General features: G+C 40.1%; 1 protein-coding gene across 4 annotated transcripts in view; it reads left to right on the top strand.

Moving 5' to 3' along the window:
• Nucleotides 1–7917: 7917 nt before the first annotated feature.
• Nucleotides 7918–26131, top strand: part of AP2A2 (adaptor related protein complex 2 subunit alpha 2) — a 107188-nt gene continuing 88974 nt past the window's right edge. For 3 of the 4 annotated variants that reach the window (XM_045013948.1, XM_045013946.1, XM_045013945.1), the window contains exon 1: nt 7918–8083. In XM_045013948.1, the coding sequence (XP_044869883.1) occupies nt 8017–8083 (67 nt within the window). In that variant the 5' untranslated portion in view covers nt 7918–8016. The remainder of the gene's footprint in view (nt 8084–26131) is intronic. The other variant, XM_045013947.1, reaches the window with a different exon arrangement.

The raw sequence follows: 26131 nt of genomic DNA, 5'->3' as shown, positions 1-26131 counted from the left end.
TTTAGTCTGCAGAAGAGAAGAACGAGGGGGGATTTGATAGCTGCTTTCAACTACCTGAAAGGGGGTTCCAAAGAGGATGGATCTACACTGTTCTCAGTGGTACCAGATGACAGAACAAGGAGTAATGGTCTCAAGTTGCAGTGGGGGAGGTTTAGATTGGATATTAGGAAAAACTTTTTCACTAGGAAGGTGGTGAAGCACTGGAATGGGTTACCTAGGGAGGTGATGGAATCTCCTTTCTTAGAGGTTTTCAAGGTCAGGCTTGATGAAGCCCTGGCTGGGATTATATAGTTGGGGATTGGTCCTGCTTTGAGCAGGGGGTTGGACTAGATGACCTCCTGAGGTCCCTTCCATTCCTGATATTCTATGATTCTAAGGTATCCATTTATCTTTTTATAGATTGTATCCTTATTTGTCCTATTTAATATTAAATGTGTCTGGGCAAAAGTCTGCAATGTAATGCATCAAAGTTAAAGCAATTTTAGCTAAAATAAAAATCTCCACGCATTACTCAGAACTGAAAACAAACTCAGACCGGCCTCAGTACAGGTGGCCTGCAAGTCTGCTCATAGCACTGAATACTAAAAGGAGGAGGGGAACATTTCTTGGTGACACCTGAGTTTATATTAATATGTGTGGTGGTACCAACTTATTGTCCAAGAGTATTTTGACCCAAAAGCAGTAAAGAAATTCGATACAAAAAAGTCACACAGTTGGGGATGGTGCATTTGGCCACCAGGTGACACTGTTTTCTTATGAGTGGAAATTAGATCAAGACATCATTTTGGCCAACCTGCTTAAAATATTATGGAGTTTATTTTTTGTGTAACTGGAAATTAAGTAGTTTAGTCATAAGTGTGAAGCTTCAAAGGGAATTAAACCTGTTGTCAAGTGTCAAAGTCTGATTTTAAAATAAAATGGTCTTTGATCTATGGAAAAAGACAGTTTCTTCTCTCTGCTTAAGTTTGCAGGTGAAGAGAAACCAAATTGACTAGGAGACAGTCTGGATGTAATAATCCGGAATATAAAATACAGCCCTTTGAAGTAGATTATGTTGATTAGCATTTCAGAGGATCTCAGAAGAGGGAGCTCTGGAAAGTCCAGACTTAAAGTGGCTAGCTAAGAAACATAAGAGATAATGGCTTTCTCACTAGACTGGACTCTTAGCATCATCTTCTATAATTTAATTCAGCTCTTGAATCAAGGAGGATTAAAGACACAAGGGGAAGAAGCAAAAAGTCTTAAGAAATTTGGTGAAATGAGTATTACCTGGAAACAGCTTTGAGACTGCAAGGAAGATTCAGTGAACTAGCAAGACAGACAGGAAAGCACTACAGAAAAGTTTTAGATTACTAGAAGGGTTAGGTTAGTTATATTCTGCCTTTTACTTATCCTGTGAGTTCAGGCAGGCCATTGACCAAGTAAATCATGGGACAGCTTCTGAAAAGTCTTACAGGAATGCAGAGGAGAGGAGCATAAATTCAGTCCCAGCACTTATTGTACCAGTGTTGCTTCTCTGTCCATCCCTTTGGGGGTACAGCTCCCTAAATGAAGAGCCATAGCCAGGAATCCCAACCCTGCATCACCCTCTGGAACAGTGCTGGTGCACAGTGTTCTGCCACCCATAAAGAAGTGTTGTGGACTTTCCATTTTTTTGTCTTCCCGATGACTCTCTGGTACAAGTCTGCACCAACCCCAGTTGTAGTTCTGGGTTTAATAAACTCACTGGAGTTCAGTGCTGTTGTCCTATTTGCTGTCACAATTGTAAATAATGAAGCATGTTGCTAGTTCTACTGGTAAGTGGGGTATGTGTAGCAAGATTATAGTTTCAATCTGGGCAGATGTAGAGCCGTCTGTAAAATCACAACAGTGGACATTGTTAGCCATGTCTGTGGTCTCAGCAGAGAAACCAAGGAGTGAAGTGGTTGGCAAGACTTACATTACATTATGCAGGTGGTCTGTCCATTTCAAGGACTTGCTGAGGTTATGTAGAAGAGACTTGCTCTTCTGCCTGTGCTATGTCTGCATGCAGGGCTGGCTCCAGCTTTTTTGCCTCTCCAAGAGGCAAAGAGAAAAAAAAGCTGCGATCGGCGGCACTTCAGCGGCTGCTCTACCGGAGACCTGATGTGCCGTCCCCTTCCATGGGTCACCCCAAGCACCAGCTTGCTGCGCTGGTGCCTGGAGCTAGCCTTGTCTGCATGGAGGACTTCAATCTGCAGGGTAGTCACACCGGCCAGCAAAACAGATATTTAATATAAAAATGTTTACCTGTTTTCTTTGGAGTTAGTCAGGAAATAGAGCTTATTTCCTTTATCCTGTGACATTAATCTGTAGATAGGATGAGCCAAAGCCAAGGGAAGCATCTAGTACTCAAACAAGAAGGAATTGTAGATCATTTGAATTGCTTTCATTTGCTGTTTGAGTTTGACCTGTGTTAAGAGCTAATTTAATGAGCAGGTCAAAGAAAGCCATTTCCAGTGCACAACAGCAAGTACTTGTCTTGGGTGTACAAATCCCAAGAATTATCCTGATATTCTTGAACACCATCTATCACTTTATCTATTAAGTAGCTATTTACATATATAAAACATTCTTGTAACATCCCATGTTTCACTGTGGCCCACTGGATGCTCTAGTCATTTGGATTGTATCTAAACCTCCACACATACTTGAAGTTTTGTCTTTTCATCTTTTAGACCTGACCCTGGGCGGCTTTGACACCCTCAAATTCTGTTTACTTCAATGGGATTGAGTGCTGTGTATTCTGCAGGGTCAGACATTTATGGAATTCTCAAGAAAGTTTAAGATCATTCCTCTAAGGAATGGGAAAGTTCCAAAGCTTACATTACAAGTCCCCATGGTTACAAATAAATCCCCGGACACGTTGCAAGTGTGACCAATGCAGTGATATTTTCCTGACTCTAAATGAAGCCTTTGAGGGAAAAAACAGAAGCCACTAAAACCAAGCAAGAAACCATCTTGACCCATACTAGCAACTACAGCAGACCCAGCCATTGCTCCTGCAAAAAAGAAGGGGGCTATGACTACTAAGCTACCCTCAGCCAGGTTGTTGACATATAGGTATATACCTTTGACCTCACTCATCTTAATCCAGATCTATGGAACAAGTTTTATTACAAACTGCAGTACATGGGATCCAAAAAGCCCCAACACTGTTAAAAACAGCATAAAAAAACTTTAACCCACACATATTTAATTCAGTTTATTTCCCAAAATAGCCACCAAAGGACCATTCAGGCTATTACCAAATCCTTCTGCAACTCCCCATCCCCTGCCTGACACACATCCTCTTCTCTTCACTTATTGACAGCTTTCATAGAGGGGGAGGAAAAGGCAGGCTTTTCTTCTGCACTGCTGTCTCTGCCCCCTCCTGAATATCTCAGTAGTAAAGCCACTGAACTGTGGTCCTTCCCCAAGAAAAGGGGTTACCTGTTTTCCTGCCAGCCCAGGGATGGAGTCTGTACACTCCATCACAAAGCAAATCATGACTTTTAATTATAACTACAGCAAATATCTTTAATTGGATTAAACTAACAATAGTAGCAACAATAAAAAAACAAAATAACAACAGAAATTGATCAGACTAGCACTGTGAGCGGGTCCTTATTTATAAGCTACATCCAGCCCATTTCGGTCTCAGTATTCAACTTTAAACCCAGCTGCAACTGCGTTCAGTCTTTTGGGCTGAAATCCTGCAACATGCTGTGTGTGACAGAGCCCTGTTAAAGTAAACGGGATTCTGTGCAAGCTCAGGGGTCAACTTGCATAAAACAAATTGCAGGATCATGACTTTGGACTCTCTCAGGAACTTAAATTGCCACATTCAGTCACCACAATTCTTAGAGCTCCACACACCACAATCTTGTTTGTCTCCACTGTGATTTTACAGCGAGATAACTACTAATTTTTAGTTATCTCACTGTAAGAAAAACACCTTTTTGGTAGTGAAGACGAAGCCTTAGGCTCATCCTGATTTTAGGTTAACTCCTCAGATATAGTGTATTTGGCAACCAGGAAAGCAATGACTTTACTCACTCTTATTGGTACAGCAACATATCAATGCTACAGTTAGACTATGGGTACTTCCACCATTTCATGTTCTCTGTATGTATAAATATCTTCTGTCTGTGTGTTCTACTCTATGCATCCGAAGAAGTGAGCTGTAGCCCACGAAAGCTTATGCTGAAATAAATGTGTTAGTCTCTAAGGTGCCACAAGTACTCCTGTTCTTTTTTTTAGTTAGAATATGTTCTTCATCATGGCATCCTGAAAACTCCTTAAATCTATGAGGTCCCGGGCACCGATAAGCAAACTGGATTATTTTTTCAGATGAGAGAGAAAGTTCTGACCTCTGTCTGGAGGAGATAAAGGATGGATCAGGATAGAGCATAATAATTATTATTCCTCCTAATATTCCTACAGCTAGGCCAAAGATCAGGTCTAGACATGTTAGTCCAGGTGCGTGGGTGGGCATGAAGATCCCCAAGAGAATCTCATGATTGTCATGCTAGACATGAGATCCCGAGAAGGCATTTCAGAGGAGTTATGGCCTGCATATTGTAATGTCTCAGAATGGTGGTTTATATGTCCATAAGGTACATTATCCATGTGATGCTTGGTGGTGTAGCTTTCCAACTCTTATGCACATTATAGAATCTTAGATGGTAAGACTGGGGGTGGGGAAAGGGGGGCATCTAATTCAGACATTCTCCAACTGGGATCTGTTGCCCCCATGGGACCCGTACATATTTTCTGTGGAGTTCACAAAATGCATGGATTTTCTTTCAACTATCATCAGATCAGATTAATTTTTTCAATAATTAACGAAATAGCAATTGCATTTGATGAGAGGTAGGTTGTTCTGATGTTTTTCAAACTTCAGAACAATGATTTTCAGATTCAAAAGGTTTAAGGATTCCTAATCTTGTCAAAACCTCAGAGAGAGTCACTCAGCCTAATCCCTTTTAATTGCACACCAAATGTATTGTGCCCCTTCATATCCATGGACTTGAAAGCATAATGTGTGGGCTGACAGGAATGATCTCTTCTCAGTTCAGTTTGGTGAAATTAAAATAAATAATCGTCTGCTCTCACAAACTTAATGATGCTATTGTGCTTTTTAGGTGCAGGAGCTGAGAGAGCATACAGTCGTATAAACAAAACTCCAACAGATGATAATGAGGAAGGATGGTGTCAGGGTTAAGATGCTGAACTGAGACTGGGAGATTTCAATTCAATTCCATCTTTGTTACAAACATCCTGAGTGACTTTGAGCAAGTCATTTAATCCCTCTGTGATTCAGTTCCCCATCTATGAAATGGAGATAATAATTCTTCCATTTTCTTTTCTTCCACCTTTTTCCTGTCTTGTCTATTTAGATTAGAAACAGTTTGGAACAGGAACTACTGTCTCTTGCTATGTGTATGTAAAACATTAGGACCTCCCCAACATTGGTTGAGGACTCTAGTTGCTGTTATAATAGAAAAAAATATTAAATAAGTAATGATGCTAGAGCAAATGTGGCCAGACAATATTGTGCAGCTGATGGCTCGTAACATGAATTCCTGTGTTCAGTAACAGAAAAACAAGGTATGGTAATGTATTTTATTAGACCAATGTTGGTGAAAGAGACAAACTTTCCAGCCACACAGCTATCCTTCAGCCCTGGGTACCACACTCAGGTACCACTGTTACGCTCTGGTGCCCAGACCTTGCAGGAGGCTATCCCCTCCTCAGGAGTGGCAAGGGGAGCTGGTGTTATGAATAGGGCTGTCAATTAATCGCAGTTAACTCAGGCGATTAACTCAAATAAATTAATTGTGATTAAAAAATCATGATTAGTCTCACTTATAACAATAAAATACCAATTGAAATTTATTAAATATTTTTGGATGTTTTTCTACATTTTCAATATTGATTTCAATTACAACATAGAATACAAAGTGCACTGTGCTCAGATTATATTTTTTATTTTTGATTCCAAATATATGCACTGTAAAAATGATAAAATAGAATTTTTCAATTCACCTCATACAGGTACTGAAGTGCAATCTCTTTACTGTGAAAGTGTAACTTACAAATGCTGATTTTTTTTGGTTACATAACTGCACTTAAAAGCAAAACAGTATAAAACTTTAGAGCCTACAAGTCCTACTTCTTATTCTGCCAATCGCTAAGACAAACAAGTTTGTTTACATTGACAGGAGATACTGCTGCCTGCTTCTTATTTACAATGTCACCTGAAAATGAGAATAGGTGTTCATATGGCACTTCTGTAGCTGGCTTGGCAAGGTATTTACGTGCCAGATATGCTATTACAAATATTTGGCCTGTAAAAAAAAAATTGTATTTTTCAATTCACCTTGTACAAGTACTGTAATGCAATCTCTTTATCGTGCGAGTTGAACTTACAAATGTAGAATTATGTATAAAAAAAACTGCATTCAAAAATAAAACAACGTAAAGCTTTAGAGCCTACAGGTCCACGTAGTCATACTTCTTGGTCAGCCAGTCATTCAGACAAACAAGGTTGGTTACAATTTGCAGGAGATAATGCCGCCTGCTTCTTGTTTACAGTGTTACCTGAAAGTGAGAATAGGCATTTGCATGGCACTGTTGTAGCCGGCATTTCAAGATATTTACATGCCAGATGCGCTAAAGATTCGTATGACCCTTCCATGCTTCGGCCACTATTCCAGAGGACATGCTTCCATACTGATAATGCTTGTTAAAAAAATAATGTGTCAATTAAATTTGTGACTGTACTCCTTCGGGGGAGAATTGTATGTCTCCTGCTCTGTTTTACCCACATTCTGCATATATTTAATGTTAGAGCGATCTTGGATGATGGCCCAGCACATGTTCATTTTAAAAACATTTTCACAGCAGATTTGACCAAATGCAAATAAGGTACCAATGTGAGGTTTCTAAAGATAGCTATGGCCCTCGACCCAAGGTTTAAGAATCTGAAGTGCCTTCCAAAATCTGAGAGGGACGTGGTGTGGAGCATGCTTTCAGATGTCTTAAAAGAGCAATACTTCAAAGCAGAAACTACAGGACCTGAACCACCAAAAAAGAAAATCAACCTTCTGCTGGTGGCATCTGACTCAGATGATGAAAAAGAATATGCGTCAGTCCTCACTGCTTTGGGTCGTTATCAAGCAGAACCCATCATCAGCATGGAAGCATGTCCTCTGGAGTGGCGGTTGAAGCATGAAGGGACATATGAATCTTTAGCGCATCTGGCATGTAAATATCTTGAAATGCCGGCTACAACAGTGCCATGCAAATGCCTATTCTCACTTTCAGGTGACACTGTAAACAAGAAGCAGGCAGCATTATCTCCTGCAAATTGTAACCAACCTTGTTTGTCTGAATGACTGGCTGACCAAGAAGTATGACTGAGTGGACCTGTAGGCTCTAAAGCTTTATGTTGTTTTATTTTTGAATGCAGTTTTTTTTTATACATAATTCTACATTTGTAAGTTCAACTCGCACGATAAAGAGATTGCATTACAGTACTTGTACAAGGTGAATTGAAAAATACAATTTTTTTTTTACAGGCCAAATATTTGTAATAAAAATAAATATAAAGCGAGCACTGTACACTTTGTATTCTGTGTTGCAACTGAAATTAATAGACTTGAAAATGTAGTAATATTTAAAATAAATGGTATCATATTATTGTTTAACAGCGTGATTAATTTGTTTAATCCTGCGATTAATCGCGATTATTTTTTTTAATCGCTTGACAGCCCTAGTTATTAACCATATATCCCTCCTTGACTCGCCTTCCCCCTCTCCACGCAGCAGGGGGCGCTGCCGGCCCCAGTCTCACAGCCTCCCTCCCCCCACCTCCTTGTTTTGCCTGCCGGCGGGCGGGCCCCACGCGCGCCTGCGCAGACGAGCGGAGGCTGAAGAGCCCGAGTGCGGAGGTGGTGGCGGTTGTAGCGGTTCCGTTTTGCTGACGGCCCCGGGCTCAGCTGCTGGGCCAAGATGCCGGCCGTGTCGAAGGGAGACGGGATGCGGGGCCTGGCGGTCTTCATCTCCGACATCCGGAACTGTGAGTGCGGCCGCGGGGCTGTGCTGGGAACGGCGCTCGGAGGGGGGCTGTGCTGACGTGGGGAGGCCGGTTGCAGCGGGGGTTGTGCTGGGGGGGGCGGGGGTTGTGTGGGGAAGGGGAGCGCGTTGCCGGGCTGTCAATGGGGTGTCGCTGGGAGCCTGGACACTCGGGGGGGGGGGGGGCGAACTAGTCTGCACGGGCGGGCTTGGACTCGGGGCTTCTGGGATGATGATGATGATGTCGGGGGGGGGGGGTTCTGGCCTGGCCTGTCCTGTCCTCCTGGCCCCTCCAGGCCCGCTTGTTTTGAGATCTCCAAGCGCTGCGGCGCCCTGGGGCTTTTTTCTCACTGACTTGTGGTGAGGGTGACAGTCTCACCGCGTGACGGCTCCTACCCAGTTCTCGGCTGTGTGGGGGAAAATGTGGATTGGTGTGGGGGTTATTCCGAGTCTTTAGTTGTCATGTTTAGCCACTGCAGAGGAGGGCAGTGCGGGTTCAGGAGGAAGACTCTGGCCTTGTTCCAGAGCAAAGGTTGTGGGAGTGGAACTGAACTCTGGCTTTAATTTGGTTTAAACAGGTACAACACCCCCCTCGTCCCCAAACCATTCTCTGTGGACACACTTAAATCTACTTTACAATAGGATTATATCAATTTAGCTTAATTCAGGATGTTACTGAACTAAGCAAAATCAATGTCAGTTGTAGGCCACTTTAATTTTGTGCACACAGGGTGTTTGTGCCAGTCTAAATTGTGTTTTTTAAAAAATCTATGTTAATTAGACAAGCGTAACACGTGCAGACAGCGCTTTTGTCCCTGATCTTTGAGAAGACCAAAGGTGAGGTGAAAAGAGTCATGAAAAGAAAACTGTTTGGCTGAGGGTGATGGCAAGGGAGGGATTGTGTGTGTCAGAGAGAGGCAAACACACATACTCTGCTGTGTCTGATAAAGGGAAAAGGTGGGGGAGGCAAGGGCGCATGTTAGAGAGAAGCCTGAATTCTTGGAGTTCTTTGTGTGACCTTGGTAATTGGATTAATATTAAGCACAATGGTAACTCTTCTTAAAACGTTTGCAACCAAACACTGCAAGTTTATGAGAACTCCTGAGTACAAAATTAGACAGTGTTGATCAAATATCACTCAGACCTTCAATGTGTTAAATAAATGAAACTAACACTAAAGTGCTAATTTAGGTAGAACTCTTATAAGAAATTACCTGACAGTGTTACTTTAATATTCTTCTGTGATACTGATGAACTAATGGGATCATTGAAACAGTTTATCATTCTATGAAAATATCTAATTCGCTTGGATATGGGATTGTGGCTTGTGCTACATATATACAGACTAGATGAGAGGCAATATGATTTTTCACAATCAGAACTGCACAAAATGAAAATTCCATGACTGAAAGAAATTCAACTTTGCTTGCAGCTGAAGATGACTAGAACTCTAGGAATCCATGATAACTAAAAAGCTGGTGCTCATTTCTGCAGCTGTAATGATTACTTTACTGTTCCATATTGATAAAATGAATCTAAAATACTGACTGGCATTCTATAGTTTTCCTGCCTGGACACAGCATAAAGAAAAACCCATGCATTTTGTCTTCATCGTGCAAAATGTAAGCAGTGGTAATGGAGGCAGAGGTAGGGGTGGAAGAAATGACTTAGTTAGAGTGTGGATAAGGGTGGAAATGGGGGCAACATGGTCTTCAAGTAATTTTAGATGCATCTATTATATAAACAAGGCAAGAAGCAACCTATTGTATGGTGGTGACATTTAGGATCTCTAGCCTGCAAATGGAGAAGAAAGATGGTCCAGTGGCTAGGGCACTAGCCTGGGACTCGGGAGATCCAGGTTCACTCTGTGCCATAGACTTCCTGTGTGACATGGGCAAATCATGTAATCTATCTGCTTCCATTTCCCATCTGTAAAATGGGGTTAATAGCACTTCCCTACCTTACAGGGTATTATGAAAATAAACAGACTGATTGACCATGGTGCACTCAGATACTGTGGCAGTGGATGTTAGGCAACTAGGAGAGCGGTATCTAAGATGAGCCATAAGCAGATTTTATTTTTTAATTTGGTGGGCCCAACTGTATATTAAAGATTTCCTGGTGAAATTCAGAGTGCTATGTAAATTCTGGGAATTTGGTGACATTTAACGTCAAATATAACTGCTATCATTCTTAATACTGCAGTCACTGCAACCGTTGATTGTTTTCAGGTTGTTGTCCAATAGTGCTGCTATTCTGTTCTTCATAAAGATTGGTTATGATAGTTCACACTCTGAGAACATGTAGCATGTTCCTATCATCTGGGCTGAATTAATGGACCGAAAGAAAAATCAGGTAAGTGATAATGGAACCCAGAACAGATGAAACATACAAGAGAAAATTAATGGTCTCACCAGTTTTTCCATAAAAGCTAATTTTGGGCTCTTGATTTAGCCCTGTTAGTTTTGCACAAGGTCTTGAGTTTGGAGGATATATCACATAGTAATAAGTTGGAGAAACTTAAAACGTGTAAATGTCTTGTAACATTGTGAATCAAATCTAGGCTCTATGTGCTGAGACACTGCTAGGATGCTAATAGGCAGACATCCTGAATGTCATCAGCCTTAGAAGGACCTAGGTGAAGAGAAATAAAAAGGCCTTGCTTGCATTTGCTGCATGAGCTAGGTTGGCAAAATGTAATTTTGTAATAAAATTAATAAAATATTCACCCTCTCATTCTTCAGACAAGTTTTTTTTCTTACTATATAGATGCTGCTATAAAATGAAAATAATTGAGCTCATTGTTTATATCTAGTGACTTTCTATCACAATTTTCTCTAGTATATCCACTATCTGCCTCTTAGACATTGTTTTCCTCAGTTCTTAATATAGAATCCTGTATTACATTTTGCTTAGTAGTAGCAAACAAAATAATACAGAATTAAGTGCATAATTAAAATGAAGAATGCCTTAACTAAAGCAGAGCAGTAATGATCACTTTAAGTATTTTTAAGATATCACTTACCACTGTCCAATAAAATGGAAGTTGATCCAATAAAAGATATTACCTCACCCACCTTGTCTCTTACTTATTGCTGTCAGTTACAGTAATGTTTACATAGAGTTGTCCATAGTGGACTTTGTTCTTCACCTCTCGGGGGTTTTCCAGCTTTGCATACTTTTTCTTTTCTTGCAGTCCTCATCTTTGTGGATATGACTGTGAAAAAGTGGCCTTGTAACATGTTATGAAAACAGCAAAACTCAGGTTCAGCATTGTTTTCTGGAAGGCAGCTCTACTGAGGTGGAGAGGCAGACTGGATTGAGTACTTTTCTCTGGATATTGTAAAAGTCAATATGAGAAATGCTTGCATTGTTCCTTAGGAGTGCAGCTGTGTTTGGTTGCGGATGAAACTGGTTGTGAATTAAACTCTGTAGTTAGGCCTTATCTGTGGAGGGCCTTAAAGATTAAAACCAGGGCTTTGAATTCCCGCTGGAAGTGAACTGAGAATGTGTAGTTGGGACACAACACCATCGTAATATTTTTCATGGGCCTTTCTTATTAAGAACAGTAAAGTCTGTGTAAGATGGATTTTACACCCTCATCCACAAACACAGTGAATTTTAATAATCCAATCCAGAGGTGACTAGCACAAATCAGTATGGTTAGAATTTCATCCTAGAGGAAAGAACATAATTTCTTAGGAACTGGAGACAGAAGGGTTTTCTTACCACTGTTTCTGCCTGGATATCCATAATTAATGATGAGTCCAGTAGCATCTTAGGGACTTGTACTGTCTTAACAAATATAGAACAAATGCTGTGGTGGAAATGGCATTGTCTTGTAGTTTTTTCAGCATACATTTTCCCTTTTCAATATTGTGAGTTCTGTCTTGTTTACTTGAGTCAGCTCTTTTTCGTTCAGGTGCTGATCTCTTAAAACATCACAGTGTCTTCGAGGGCAGTGATTTCTTCTGGTAAGAAGTTGAGAAGCTTTATCTCAACTTCTTACCAGAAGAGCATGAGCATGTAGTTGTACATGAGCATGTAGTTGGCAATGGAATTTGTGCCATCTTGTAATCTCTGCCAGTAGTCAGAGTATGCTAAGCTGTCACATCTTAAATTTAAGCCTGATTGAAGAGTATAGGATGTCAGTGAATGTTAATGTTGTTGGAATTTGGCTGAGTATTCTTGTGATCCTTGTCAAGGAAAAGTAGATTAGAAAGAGGCGGAAACTGAAGAGACTGTCCTTCATTGTGCCTAGTTTCTTGAGCCCTTTACTGACTATGGCTTGTTTAGGGAGCTTTAAATGTTGTCAGTTTGTCAGTAGGCTCATTTCCTTTTTGGGTAAAATTTTCAAAAGTGCCTAAGGTTTTTATATATATATTACAAGATGGCACAAATTCCATTTAATTTTCCAAATATATATATATTTTAAAGAACAAGGGATCTGTTTTTTCAAATAGTGACACAGGCATTACTTAAACTTTCCAGTACTTCCTGTACATGATTGGGAAACGGGATGGCTGCTGCCTTCTGTTATAGTTTGAATCTTCTGACTTCTGGAACTAGTTCTGTATTTGGGGAGGAGGATAGGGGGGAATCTCTACACCAAATACAATTAATTCTACTTAAATGAAAGGCTAAATATCTGACACACTTGTTATCTTGTGCATAAAGCCCACTGGCATTCTGGGTTTCAAACTGAATGTCTTGGACTTAGATTTTTAAGTGTAGATATTTTTGTTAATACAATTTATATTCTGGTGGAAAGGTTGCAAGCAAATAAATTAAGTGGTTGTTGAAACATTGCTTTTGTAACTGATTCCTTCCCTATTATCACAAATAACATTACTTGGATTAAGTGTGTTTGATTTTTATTTGTTAGTACTTGCAACTCCTGGGTGATGGAGGATTGGCACCTGCAAAATCAGCCATCACTAGCAGTTGAAGAAGGGAGGCTGCCAGTCCCAGGGGCCTCATAGCTTTTCACAGCTAGACACTCGAGTTAACTCAAGTGCACAGACAAATTAACTTCTAAATCTCTGCTGGAAGCATATCAATAGATGTTCCTCCTGGTGTTGGAGCCTGGGCTCTGAAACACCCTCCCCCCCCACCCCCTTGGTGGGTTTCAGATCCTGGGCTCCAGCCTGAGTGGAAATATCTGTACTGCTATTTTTAGCTCTGCAGCCCAAGCCCCGTGGGCTCAAGTCAGTTGATTTGGAATCTCAGGGTATGTCTACACTGCAGTTACACACCCACAGCTGGCCCATGCCAGCTGACTTGGGCTAACGGGCTGTTTAATTGCAGTGTAGACATTCAGGCTCAGACTGGAGCCCGGGCCCTGTGAGCTGGGGGTCCTGGAACTTAGGCTGCAGCCCTAACCTGAACATCTTCATCACAGTTAAACATCCCCTTTGCCCAGGAGCCCGAGTCAGCTGGCAAGGGCCAGCCATGAGTTTTTAATTGCAGTGTAGACATGCCCTTAGAGACTGCACCAGCAGATTGGTTTGTTGTCTCTTTTGCGTGCACTGTCAGGATGTAAACAACTTTTTTATTTGGGGGAGCTAGAATTAAAAAATAAACTAGCTGTTGAATATCACTTCAGTGAGTAGTTTTGTACCATGAGTTAATTTGTCCACTGCTAGTAAAGTGCAAAAGGAACTTGTTCCAAATTCAGTGTTTTCTTTATTAATGCGATCCTTAGATTTTTTTTGTTTTTGTTTTCCTTTTGCTGGGAGAGAGGGAAAAGCCCCCCTACTGTGTGTACCAATACTGTTGAAAGTTCCAGTAATCATTAATTTCTGCTTTAGACTTTGTTTCTAAGTTTCAGAGCCACTTAATTGAAACTATTGGTAGATCTTTTAAATAGCAAAGACAGTGGTGGAGGTGGGAGAGCAGGTTGCTTACATTGAAATAGTTTTTTTTTCCTTAATATTGTCATTAAGGTACAAAATGGCACCAAAAGTCATCCTGCATGGAAAATTTCAGCCTAAGCAGTTTAAATTTGGCAAGGTTATAAGCAACTGAAAATAGTTCTTAAAATGCCTTTAGTTATAATTTATTTTGATTTCTAAAATACATAAAAAGGATACATAAAAACATACAGTATCTTATCTGGCTTATTCAAATATAAATCCAAGGTCTGAAGCTACTACAATGTGTAAGAGAGATTCTTGATCTTTTTAAAATAGAGAGTGTTTTCTTGAAACAAAGTGGGGAAAAGGTCTGCAAGATGTCTCCATGCAACTGAGGAATGATCAGGGGAGCAATCACATCACTAACAGAAGATAAAATGAAGTTTCTGCAATGCCAAAGATTATTGAGCCCAAGAAAAAAAGGTTGGGGTTTGGGGAGAAGATGGAAAAAGGTGCAGAGCTGGAGACTGAGGAGAAGTATTAAGAATTACTATCAGTAGCTCTACTAAGTTACTGCATCACACTTTTGCACTGTTGGATGTATCTCACATTGTATCTGAGAGCAGAGGCTAGCCCTAAAAGGGCTTTCTGAATGGCTAGCTCTTCAGTATTTTCTAGACATAAAAGATGGGTACGTAGATCAATGCGCTGAGGTTCTTGGAAACTAATTCTAGGCAAAATCACAGTGCACAAAACACTGAATATTACATTAAAGTAAGAAATTTGTTTACTATATCTGTTAAACGTGTTCTGTGCACAACATCAAAATAGTTCTTTCAACATTAGAGCCCTTTTACTAGAGTAGGCTGGCCAATATTTAAAAAAAAAAATTCAAGACAGTTATCCAATGAATGTACTTCTGATAAATTACAAATAGTGGTGTGAACTGACTACCTTAAGCCCTGTCTCTGAAAATTTTTAGGGAAATATCCCACTGGTCTAGCACCAACATAGCTCCATCAGTACTACCAATAGTGGGTAAGATGTTGTACACCTCCCACAGGCATTTTTACCTCTGGTGAGAGACTATGGTAAATGCCTGTGGCTCGTCTGTATTAGCACTAGTACCAGTTGAGCTGCAATACTGTGAGGATTCTCTGAAATTATCATTGTAGATCCAGCCTTACTGAAAAAGTATTTTTCAGAGACTGGGCTTAAGGTAGGTACTTACGTGGCCTATGATACTTTCATATACAAACACTTCACAAATTTAATAACCCTAAGAAAATCCCCGTGAAGCAGGAAAATATATCTGTTTTAAACCATGACACAGCTTAGTCCCTAAGGTCATAGTCTGTGGCATAGCTATGAATTGTACTTTTTTTCTGAGCCTCAGTTTGGTGCCTTGACCACAAGAGCATCTTGCCACAATTAGTTTATATTTCTGTATCCTACCATCTTCACCTTAGTTGCTGTAATCTGGAGTTATTCAGTTGCTCTTGCATAATGTTAACTTTTTCTGTATCTTACTCTTCAGAGGAGACACCGAATCTCCTATCGTCCTAGCAACAGATTTGAGGCTACCATGGCTATTCAAAGATCTCAATCTTCTCCCAGGAAACCAATGTATGTGGAACTGTCACATGAAAAATAGAGCCTTTCTACACAATTAACTTCCAGAAGATCCATTTTCAGCATGATTGTACGCTGTCAGTGTACAAATGTAGTTACGCAAGGGAGGCCATTAAACTACAAAATGTCTCCCTACACTTGAGAAGGGACTTCTAGTACACAGTTAATGTATTTGAATCTTAATTGTTTGAGTGATAATGATCCTTTACAAGTGATTAACATGATGTACAGAATTTTTTTGATTTCCCCTTCCCCCCCCCCTCCCATGACATTCTGGGGAATAAGAAACTGGGTCTGAACTGAATTTTGGATTTTCATGGGATATTAAACATAGGATTACCAAAGCTGCTCACAGTGGAGCCTTCTAAATGAATAATTTATATGAAAAATACATTTACTGGTTAAATGGATTGTTATGTGTAGTAAAGAAAAATGCATAAAAGATCTAAGACTTCTAGATGCAATGATGCGTTAAGGATTACTGAATTGATTACAAGTGACAAGTCCAGGAACAGTTTAATCTCATGATTGTCATTTGTTGCTTAAGTTTTGGAGTAATAAGATGAACTTTGTCGCTGTCAAAGTAACTTGCTGCCATTAAAATTAAGACAGCCCTTTCTAGAGCATGGCATAATGCAATGAAGTGGTATATAAACATCTTCTGATATAATCCTGACATACAGTGTGCCTAGCTCCTCTCTTGATTTGGCCAGTCAGTTTAATTTTAAACTTGACATAAAATGATCCCATCAAATGTGCTTAAGTTGTGACCTACTCCAGATTCAGACTTATGAATCAAATGAGAAGTTTCAACACTCCAAAAAAGGTAAATATTTACATCTGTTTTTCTTCCCAGAATGTAAAACCAGAAACTCAAGTTATCCACAAGTCTCTTATCTTCTTTGTCCCCTGCAGATATGTTTAACAGTGCAATTTTATATGTTAACTCTTGTTTAGATGTAAATTTTAGTGGCAATGTTCTGGTGACAACTTGAAGAAAATTCAGATAACTTGCTTGATATACTGACAAATGCCTGGTCATTCTACAACAACTACAGAAGTTAAATTATAAGGATGATTTTGTACTACATTGTAAAGCAGAGGGAGGGCTCTTAAGAGGATATGTGTACCTATCAGTGTCTGGTTGTAGCCATGACTCCTCACCCCCTCTTGATCGCTAATAAAAATGGAAGTTCAAGTTTTCTGTGGGGGAAAAAAATAAACCCATTACAAACAACTTGTTGCCCAAGACTTGTTTTAAAATGCTTCTACTTTCTTCCTTTGTTTGATTGGTCTTACGGAATCTATTTTAACTCTGGATGTGATATGTCTTATGATTTAAGTGATGCAAGATAATGAGTAAGAAGCTTTGAATAGAATAGTGTTACATTTTCATTTCATTAACAGATTTAACAATAGTAGACAACAAATTTTGTCATATCTAAGGAATCCAGCTTTAGATCACATGGCCTCTGAAATGTGTGTGTTACTAAGTTTTGGACCATTTCATGGAGACCTAGATTTCCAGTTCAAATGGAAATCAACCCATCTGATTTCAGAACTGTGGGATAATGTAGTTCTCCTTCAGAATCCAAATACTTTCAATGTGTTTTAAGGGCTTGTCTGCACTATTGGGTAATACACTATAAGGGAGAGTGATTTCTAAAGTGCACTAATGAATTGTGTTTTACTTGGTCCATGTAGACTCTACTGGAGTGCAATAAATGTTCTCTAGCATGCATTAATGTAGTATTGTTTCAAACAGCACTATGTCACAGTGCACTAGACTAGAGAACCTGTAGTGTGCTCCAGTAAGGTGTGTGTCGTCCAATTAATGCACAGCATGTCAGTGCTGTTGGGAAGTCGCTTCTCCCTCTCCCCCACAGTGCATTGCCCCACTGTGTAGAAAAGCTCCAACTCTAATATGTTGTTGCAACACTCTGTACTCTTGCCACAGCTATCTTTGCAAATGCTTGCTGTTCTTACTACAATCGTTTCTGAGATGCAAGAGTTTGTCTTCCTATAGTACATTGATTCTGTTGCTCAGTTATCAGAAATGAGGCACAGTTGGAGAGAGTAGCATTTCAGCTGCTTAATCTTGACAACTGGATCTGACATGCTTTTCCTGCAAAAGCAACATTCCATCTGTTTGGTAAAGGTGCTAATGGTAAATGGTGAACAGTGGTGCTGAGAAGAGCTGCTGAAGGGTTTTACCTTAACTGATCTGAATAATGTAGGTAAAATAGTTAAGTTTGAGTTAAATTTCTTCCTCCTTTCTTAGACCTATTGGTCTTCTTCAACATGTGGCTGTACAGGTCAATGCTTTAGAAATAGCTATCAGCACTTTAAAGGCACTCTTGGGCGGGGGGCACAGTATTGCAAGACTGGCTTCATGCTTAGAATCGTCAAAATAGGTTTCTTAAACTTAAATCTTTCTCTGTACGATTAACAACACTTACTTATCTCACAGCCACACAACTCTTCCAAATGGAGGTATGAAATAACTTTTTTTTTTTTTAAAAACTACTAATCGCCACCCTGAAAGTGAAGCCAGTTAACAGCCATAGTTTTGCTATGGAAACTTATATTCCATTGCACTTCTTTAAAGTATGCACTGATAACCCAACCCAAATACAGTATCATCTTGATGGAATGTACCTAGACAAGAAAGTGAGAGCTGCTGCTAGAGACAGGAAATATGAGACTTCCATTGAACACTTTTTAAATAAGTTGTTTCTCTTGAATTTTTTGCTTAATGTACAATCCAGAAACAAAATGCCAACAGCTTGTTTTTAGATGTACTTTGTATCTTATGATGCTATTCCCTATGTCTCCAGATGCTGCTCATACTTTTCTGTCTTTTTCAGGCTATCTTTTTTCAAACGTCTCCCCAGAGTTTAGTTTCAAACCTAGATTATCTGTCCCCCACCAGATTTCATACATGCATTTTCCCCTACCATGTGCTGAAATGGGACAGGAGTCAAATCCCTTCAGGACACTGTTTATATACCCACTGTGCCTTGAGAATGGTGGTCCTCTGTGTCTGGTTTGCACATGATAAAATGGGTGCAATGTGGAGGAGAAGCAGAAGAGTGTAGACTGGATTAGGGGAGTGCACACTGAATTTTCCCTCTGGCGGAAGACACAACCCAGTGTGTATCCTTTGTGGTACTGACCCAGTGGCTACCATAGTCAGTGGAAGTCGTTGGTAGAACTGCTTTCAAGGAGCTGGCAGTGGGGAACAGTGTGGAGGTACAAGCTTCTCACAAGATCCTTGAGATTGGCCAGTTTGGGACCAGCCTACTCCTTGGGTGGAAAAAGAGAGAGGAACTCATTGAGGTGAGTAAAACCAGTAAAAGTCTCTTGAAGAGATTTCACTCCTTCCTGTAAAATAGCATGCGTGAGAGGAACAGGGCTTTAGTGATCATATAGTAGCCTAATTAACAAAAGAGAGACTGGCTATTTTTCAGCTGCAGAGTTAACTTAGGTTTACACTTGAGTATCTTTGATCAAGTGAGTGTAGCCATGCTGCAAAATAATGTTCTACCTGTTTGTGTTAGCAGCTGACAAGTTGTGCTAAGTCGAGCTGTAGCTTATGCTGACAGGCTAGCCAATTCAAGATAAAAGCACCACCACACTGAAGCTGTAGGTTCTTATGTGTGAACAGGACTCAAGTTAATGTGAACACTCAAGTTGCAACTCAAGTTAAATTTGTAGTGAAGACAATCTATCTGAAAGCTTTCCCAGTTTTTAAATACTATATAATGTCTATTAAATGATTTGTTCTTGTAAAAGATCACTTTTGCTTTCCTCTCTTCCTCTGCCTATCTTCATACTCTGTTTTCCTCCTCTTTCCTTTTAATGTGTTCTATGCTTCCCTTTCTCCTACTGATTTAATTTTTAGTATAATAGTCTAGGGGTCTAGCAGAAGCAGTAAAAATTAATTAAAGCTCATTTTACTCTGGTGCTGCCAACAGCACTAACTAGGAACAGCAAAACTAGAACTTGCATGATTCTCCTTGGGAGAGGATATCTGAAACATTATCTGCGTTTCTGAACAATAATCTTCAACTGTTATAATCTTATCCTCCTTTTGTCCTTTCCTCATGAATTCTGAAGATTGTGTGTGTCAGTGGATGCTTACTCATTAGGGTAACAACTTTAAGAGCAAGCTTTGAGCTTGAATCACTAGCACCTATTTTATAACAAAGTTAAAAATTTATAGGGGTTTGGTGGACCTACTATGTATATCTGACTCCTCTGCTTCTCCCCCCCCCCCAACTTTATTGGAATAAACTGTATTACCATCATTATCTACTGGCTTTGAAATACAAGGCCTGATGGACCAAAATCTGGGCCAAGTTAATAGATGCTTTCGTGGATTGTCACTGAGAAAGAAGTTGATGCAGCTAAACTGCACTGTTTTAATCATCAAAGAATCCTGTGGCACCTTATAGACCAACAGACGTTTTGCAGCATGAGCTTTCGTGGGTGAATACCCACTTCTTCGGATGCATCCGAAGAAGTGGGTATTCACCCACGAAAGCTCATGCTGCAAAACGTCTGTTGGTCTATAAGGTGCCACAGGATTCTTTGCTGTTTTTACAGAACCAGACTAACCACGGCTACCCCTCTGATACTTGTTTTAATCATGTCTGAGCATGCTTATTGTCATCCCCAAATTCCTCTGAAATAGACAAGTTTAGAAACTGCAGATAAACAAGGAGACTACATGGGCAAAGCCAGAATACTTTTCGTAGGTTCAGATGGCATTCTGTAAAATCTTTTTGGAGTAGTGTAATAATGTAGCATTGATCATAGAGATGTTGCCATACCGCTTGTAAGAGGCTACATAATCATATTAATGTGTTTTGCTCCAGAAATGTGACTACTTAATTGCTGATTAGCAAGGGGGGAAATAATTTTTTGGTGAATAATGCAGAAGTGCAAGAGTAGAAGCTTTAGGCTGTTTTCATCAGGGTATTTCGTTCTTGAAGCTGTGACTTTTTCGGTAGGAATGAATGTCTCCTTAACTTAATCTACCAGATGGAGTTCAGATGTCCTAAAAGTAGCCAGATTTGAACTTCTTATGGTAAATTGGTTTCTCTGGATGTTGGGAAAGTTGTACACTTAAATGTTGGGTGTGGGAGCATTACATTCTCAGTGGAACTAGGAATTCTGTTATAGACCAAATTGTGGCATACCTCACTTGTGATGATGCACTAGGTCCCAAAACAGTAGACATTTCAACTATCTCAGGAGTAAAAACAAACACACGGTTTATAAACTTGCACTGAAATATTATGTGGATCATAATTTTCATATATGGATACCTTTGTGCCACTTGTGTTTAGTTCAGTTCTTGCTGTCTTTCACTGGCTGTCACAAAAGCTGACTAGAGGATATTGGGGTTCTTTCACTGGAAATAATATGTATCAATGTAAACCTGAGCGCTTTCTATTGATCTAAATAAGCTAGCCTGCTAGTCCCCATCTGTTCACTCAAGTGTTTCCCAAAAATGAAGTGGAAGACATTTGGCAGCACATTTGAGGAAAACAGGTTAGAAAAAGAGGAAAGGACTCCTCTTATTTTGGACAAATTCATTGTCATGTAGTAGCGCACATAAAATTCCCATCATCATAGTGTCTGTTAGATTAAACACCATCAGCAACTATGTAAATACCCTACCTATGAATGCTACCTGCTCAGAGCAGGATTTTCAAAGGCACCAGGTGCCCAACTACCTATTGTGCCTTTGGAAGATCTGCCCCTAGAGCTGTTCAGAAAAAGAGGACTTTTTTTGGTCAAGCTTACTCCCTGCAAGGGTAGGATGTAGTCTAATGATTCAGGTCCTAAGAGGACACTTCTGTAACATGCTACACTTAATATTAGAAAGAAGTCACTTGAACTGCATAATTTTGTACCTCAACAAAACTTAAGTAGAGTGTTTGTTTGTTTTTTGCATGGAGGGTTGCTACTGTGTGTAAGTGTCCTTGTTCATTTGACTCTGGCTCGAACTTGTGATTAAACCCAAATATCAGACACTAAGAGATCTGGGACCAGTTTGAATTCATGTGAAGTATGTTAGGATGCTTGCCCATACTGTTACTGACAAAATCAACCATCCCAGATAATCAGTGGGATGTACCCCAAGTTCACACATATACCACATAAGGGCAGGCATGCTACAAAGAAGATAAGCACCTTGTAGGCAGCTGCTACAGGGTGCTATAGGTCTGTGCAGTCTCTTTTTTTTTTTTTTTTCCTTCACCCTGCTGTGCCAGATAACCAGCTGCATGTCGGATTAGAGAGAGGAGGAGGGTGGAATTGGCATCATACTTCATGAAGTTAATGACATTCTCTGTAGGGAAGGGCTAATCCTTACTGTAGTTTTGGCATCAGTGTTCTTCCATTGCTGATTAAAAGGAATAGTTTTCACAGTGTATTGGTGCCAGACTATTCAGCATAGCAGTTCAGCAGAGCATGCAATGGGTACTTTAACTACAAATTTACATGAACCTTTCCATCAAAGTGCAAAGTTGCCATTTAAAGGCAGGTGAAGTGAGTAAAAATAATTTGTATTTATTATACTGAAACTTAGTATAATAACCATGCTGACATTAATGAGTTACTGCAGGGGAGTTTTTAAAGCGTGTCCACTGTCAGTGGGGATCAGGAATTCAGGACTTCCTTGTTCTCAATCCTGTGCTTGGTTCACGGGACCATTCTGCATCATACTTTTGAGTGCCTTTCCTTTGGCCCAAAAATCACAGTAACTGGTCAGCAGAGTATTTGGTTGGTGGAAATTTTGATGATGTAATTTCATTGGAAATGGGCCGAGCTGGGTGTCATTCGAAAGTCCTTTCTCCCATGAGTACAAGGGTACCAAACAAGACAGACCTAGACAAATTATGTAGATATATATTTTAGGAAATATTTAAAAATCAACATCTTTTAATTGCATTTTAATACAAGCATGTCAAACATGCAGCCCTCACAAGTTAAACTGTAGTATTCCGCTGACAGCACTGTTACCAATTAATGCTCAGAACATGATACCTGGTGACTTTTTTTTTTTAATATTACAGATTACTATAAACGGAATGAGGGCTTCAAGTTGATTTGCCATAATTGGCAAAAAAGAAGCGTATCAGTGGTTTTGATTATCACTTTGTTTATTGTGCCAAAAGAGTTGTAATGAGGCACTGGATAAGATGTCAACACCCAGCCATAAATTAGTGAAATCCATCTGTAAATGGTATGCACATACATTACATAACATAATTACAATCCCTAAGTAATTCATTACAGAATCCTTGTTTTTACTTAGGCCTTTATCATTTTTAAGGCATCAGTGGGGAGACAGAGTACCAACTAGTAACTAAATCCTTGGAGAGTAGTTCTGCAGAGGCCTGGTTTAAAAACAGTACTCAGTGGCACCTTATGTACCCCCATAAACTGAATTTTTGGCAAAATGGGAGAGGAAGTACATTAGACACTAGGAAAAAGTTGAAGATGCTGGGACAGGTGCCAGCTGTGGGCAAGACTCGTCTTATACTATATCCCCTGGCAAGCATTTTGAGAGGAACACCGGCTTCTTCTATAGGCTGTCATTTACCTATTAGTTAAGCTGGTGATTCAGTAAGATGCAAATCAAAGGAAGGTAAGCAGAAATTCAAAATAATTGTGGTGTCCAGTACTTAGGTCTTAAGTAGTCCAGCTGAAGATAACAAAGTAAAGAACCAAAACTGTGTTCATAATATCAGAGTAAAAGCAAAAATGTCCTACTACAAGTATCTTACAGTCCAAAACATAGTCCAATAATAAAGGTTGTGCATAAAACATCCTGGTGTTCGGGGTAGCTGTCAGCATCTAATATTTTCTGGAAGCTGCTTATTAGTTTGTTTAGGAAACATATTAGTCCATATTAGTTTGTTTAGGAAATAGTTCTCCACAGATTTGCCATTTAGGTTGTACAAACAGCCCCCAGATAGGCCTTGTGTGTGTGATACAATCATTAATCTTGATTAATGAAGCCTTTACCATATATAGTGTATATTCAAAGCCAAAGCTGCTCCTTGGCACCCCTTTCTTCTGAGCAACAATATTAAAACTAGCAAGTTTGGATTAGAATCTCTACCTGCAGCACAGTTTTTTAGATGAAGTACTGACTTCAATCCCAGTGTCTTTAGCCTTCTCTTCAGGAAAGGAAAATGTGCATCTCTTTGAGAACTGCAGGATAATAGCTGTTAGGCTGTGTAAGCTTCCTAAGAACACGCCCTCTTAGCAGAGAATGAGCTGCCAAATCAGGATTAAGTTATATCTCCTTGGAGAGTTCCATCTCTGCAGATATCTATGGAGGAAGTTGCCTGGGCACCTAATTAGGGAAAAGGGGTTCCAGTAAAAACCATTGGGTTAGGGGGAAAAAAACCTCCCCCTGCCTCCCAGAATAGTACACTGCAGACAGCAATATCTTGAATTCCTAATCAAGGTCTTTGTTCTATTTTTTTAAACCCCATAGAACTTTCTTCAATTAGTTCTTAAACACTCCAAAACATTCTGTAATTAGCTCTAAGATCATTACTGGTCACTAAACTCTACTTTCCATACTCTGGAGTTTATCTACATTCTACTTCATTATATATGATGCATTTAATGCCATATCTAACCAGATTCAGGTGTTGAGACTTGCATTGTTCAGCTTTACAGCCCAGTTTATTAGGTTCAGTACGCGGAGCCATCCCTGCACCAAAATGTATGTCCTTGAAGTTGGTGATTAAAGAAAGCATTGCAAGGAAAAGAGCTGTCCTTAAACATTCTTAAGGCCCTGAAACACCTTGCAGCCAGATGAGCCAAAGCCAGTTGGAAAAACAAAGGAAAGATCATAAGAACGAATGGCTTTGTGCAGCGGAGAATGATACATCTGTATTAGAGCCTGCATGTGTGTGCCTTGGGCATCAAATGCAGCATGAGCAGTTTGCATTTGTCCATGAAATGAATGCATTTGCTTAGTGTGGCAGTGGCAACAACTTATCTTACTGGAGCAGCTCATTTATTTAGTAAGTATTAAATAATGAACTAATCAAAATATATTAAAAACTCTGACTCAGAACCCTGGTTTCTGCCAAGCTGATGTCATAGATTTGAGATATCCTCTAAATGAATAAACCAAGAAGGATCAATTAATCTCTTGTCTAACTCCTCCCTCTCTTCTGCTGTACTGCTTTCTAGTAAATCTAGCAAATTCAGATTAGGCTCTTTTAGATAATTATAATATTTATTGCTTCGGCACCCGTGCAAAAGGTTGCCTACCCCTGGTAAAACAGATGCTGTTTGCTCCTCTGCTAACTGAGGTGCTTGAGTTGACTAGTGTTAGTTCTCTCAGGTACTGTTCTCAGATGCTTTGAAGATGTGCAGCCTCAACAGCACTCCTGCAACATCTGGATGTTTGCTTAGGCATTGAAGCAAATGCTAAATCAATGGATACTACAGTAATGAAACAGCAGGCCCACTTATATAAAAACAATGTGATGTACCGTATATGGTTAAATCACACAAAGATCACTTCTAACTTCCTTTAATGTCAGGTTTTAGAGTAGCAACTGTGTTAGTAAAACTATTTCCCCATGTTTATTCCCCCCCCCCCTTTCCTCACAACTTCTTGTCAGCTGCTGCAAATGGACCATTTTGATTACCAGTACAAAAAGTTTTTTTTCTCTCCTGCTGGTAATAGCTCACCTCAAGTGATCACTCTCCTGAGGGCTTGGCTACACTTACACATTTGCAGCGCTGCAGCAGGGTGTGAAAACACACCCTCTCCAGCGCTGCAAATTGCGGCGCTGCAAAGCGCCAGTGTGGTCAAAGCCCCAGCGCTGGGAGCGCGGCTCCCAGCGCTGTCCGTTATTCCCCACAGGGAGGTGGAGTACGGACAGCGCTGGGAGAGCTCTCTCCCAGCGCTGTCGCTTTGACTACACTTAGCGCTTCAAAGCGCTGCCGTGGCAGCGCTTTTGAAGTGCTAAGTGTAGCCACAGCCTTAGTGTGTGTATGGTAACACCCATTGTTTCATGGTGTGTGTGTGTAAAATCTTCCTGCTGTATATTCCACTGCATGCATCCAATGAAGTGCGCTGTAGCCCACAAAAGCTTATGCTCAAATAAATTTGTTAGTCTCTAAGGTGCCACAAGTACTCCTGTTCTTCTAACTTCCTGATAGTAATACCTAAATACAAAGGTCTCAAGCTACTCTTGGTCTCATTGGTTGGCGTGGACCTGTTCAGTAGCTTGTCTTCCAGAGACATGGACCTTGATGAACATGAGCTCAGAGGCACGTCTAACCAGCAATTACTGTGATGCTGTATCCAACTTTTGTCCATGACAATTGACTTGCTGGCCTTCCTTTTCAGCTTCAAGTCTTGTGGTAAACCTAGAAACTAGGAAGACTGAAGTAACTCAGAGTACATCCTCTTCCTCACACTGAATTGACATGGATACCCTTTACATTTCCTGCTTTGGCTGTGCTTGAGTCTATCCTTATTTTCCTGCACAGAAGTATTTCCAAAGCCCATG

This window comes from Mauremys mutica, chromosome 4 (assembly GCF_020497125.1).
Source record: "Mauremys mutica isolate MM-2020 ecotype Southern chromosome 4, ASM2049712v1, whole genome shotgun sequence".
Classification (NCBI taxonomy): domain Eukaryota; kingdom Metazoa; phylum Chordata; order Testudines; family Geoemydidae; genus Mauremys; species Mauremys mutica.
The sequence above is the reverse complement of the archived record's forward strand: the minus strand, read 5'-3'. Positions and strand labels throughout refer to the sequence as shown.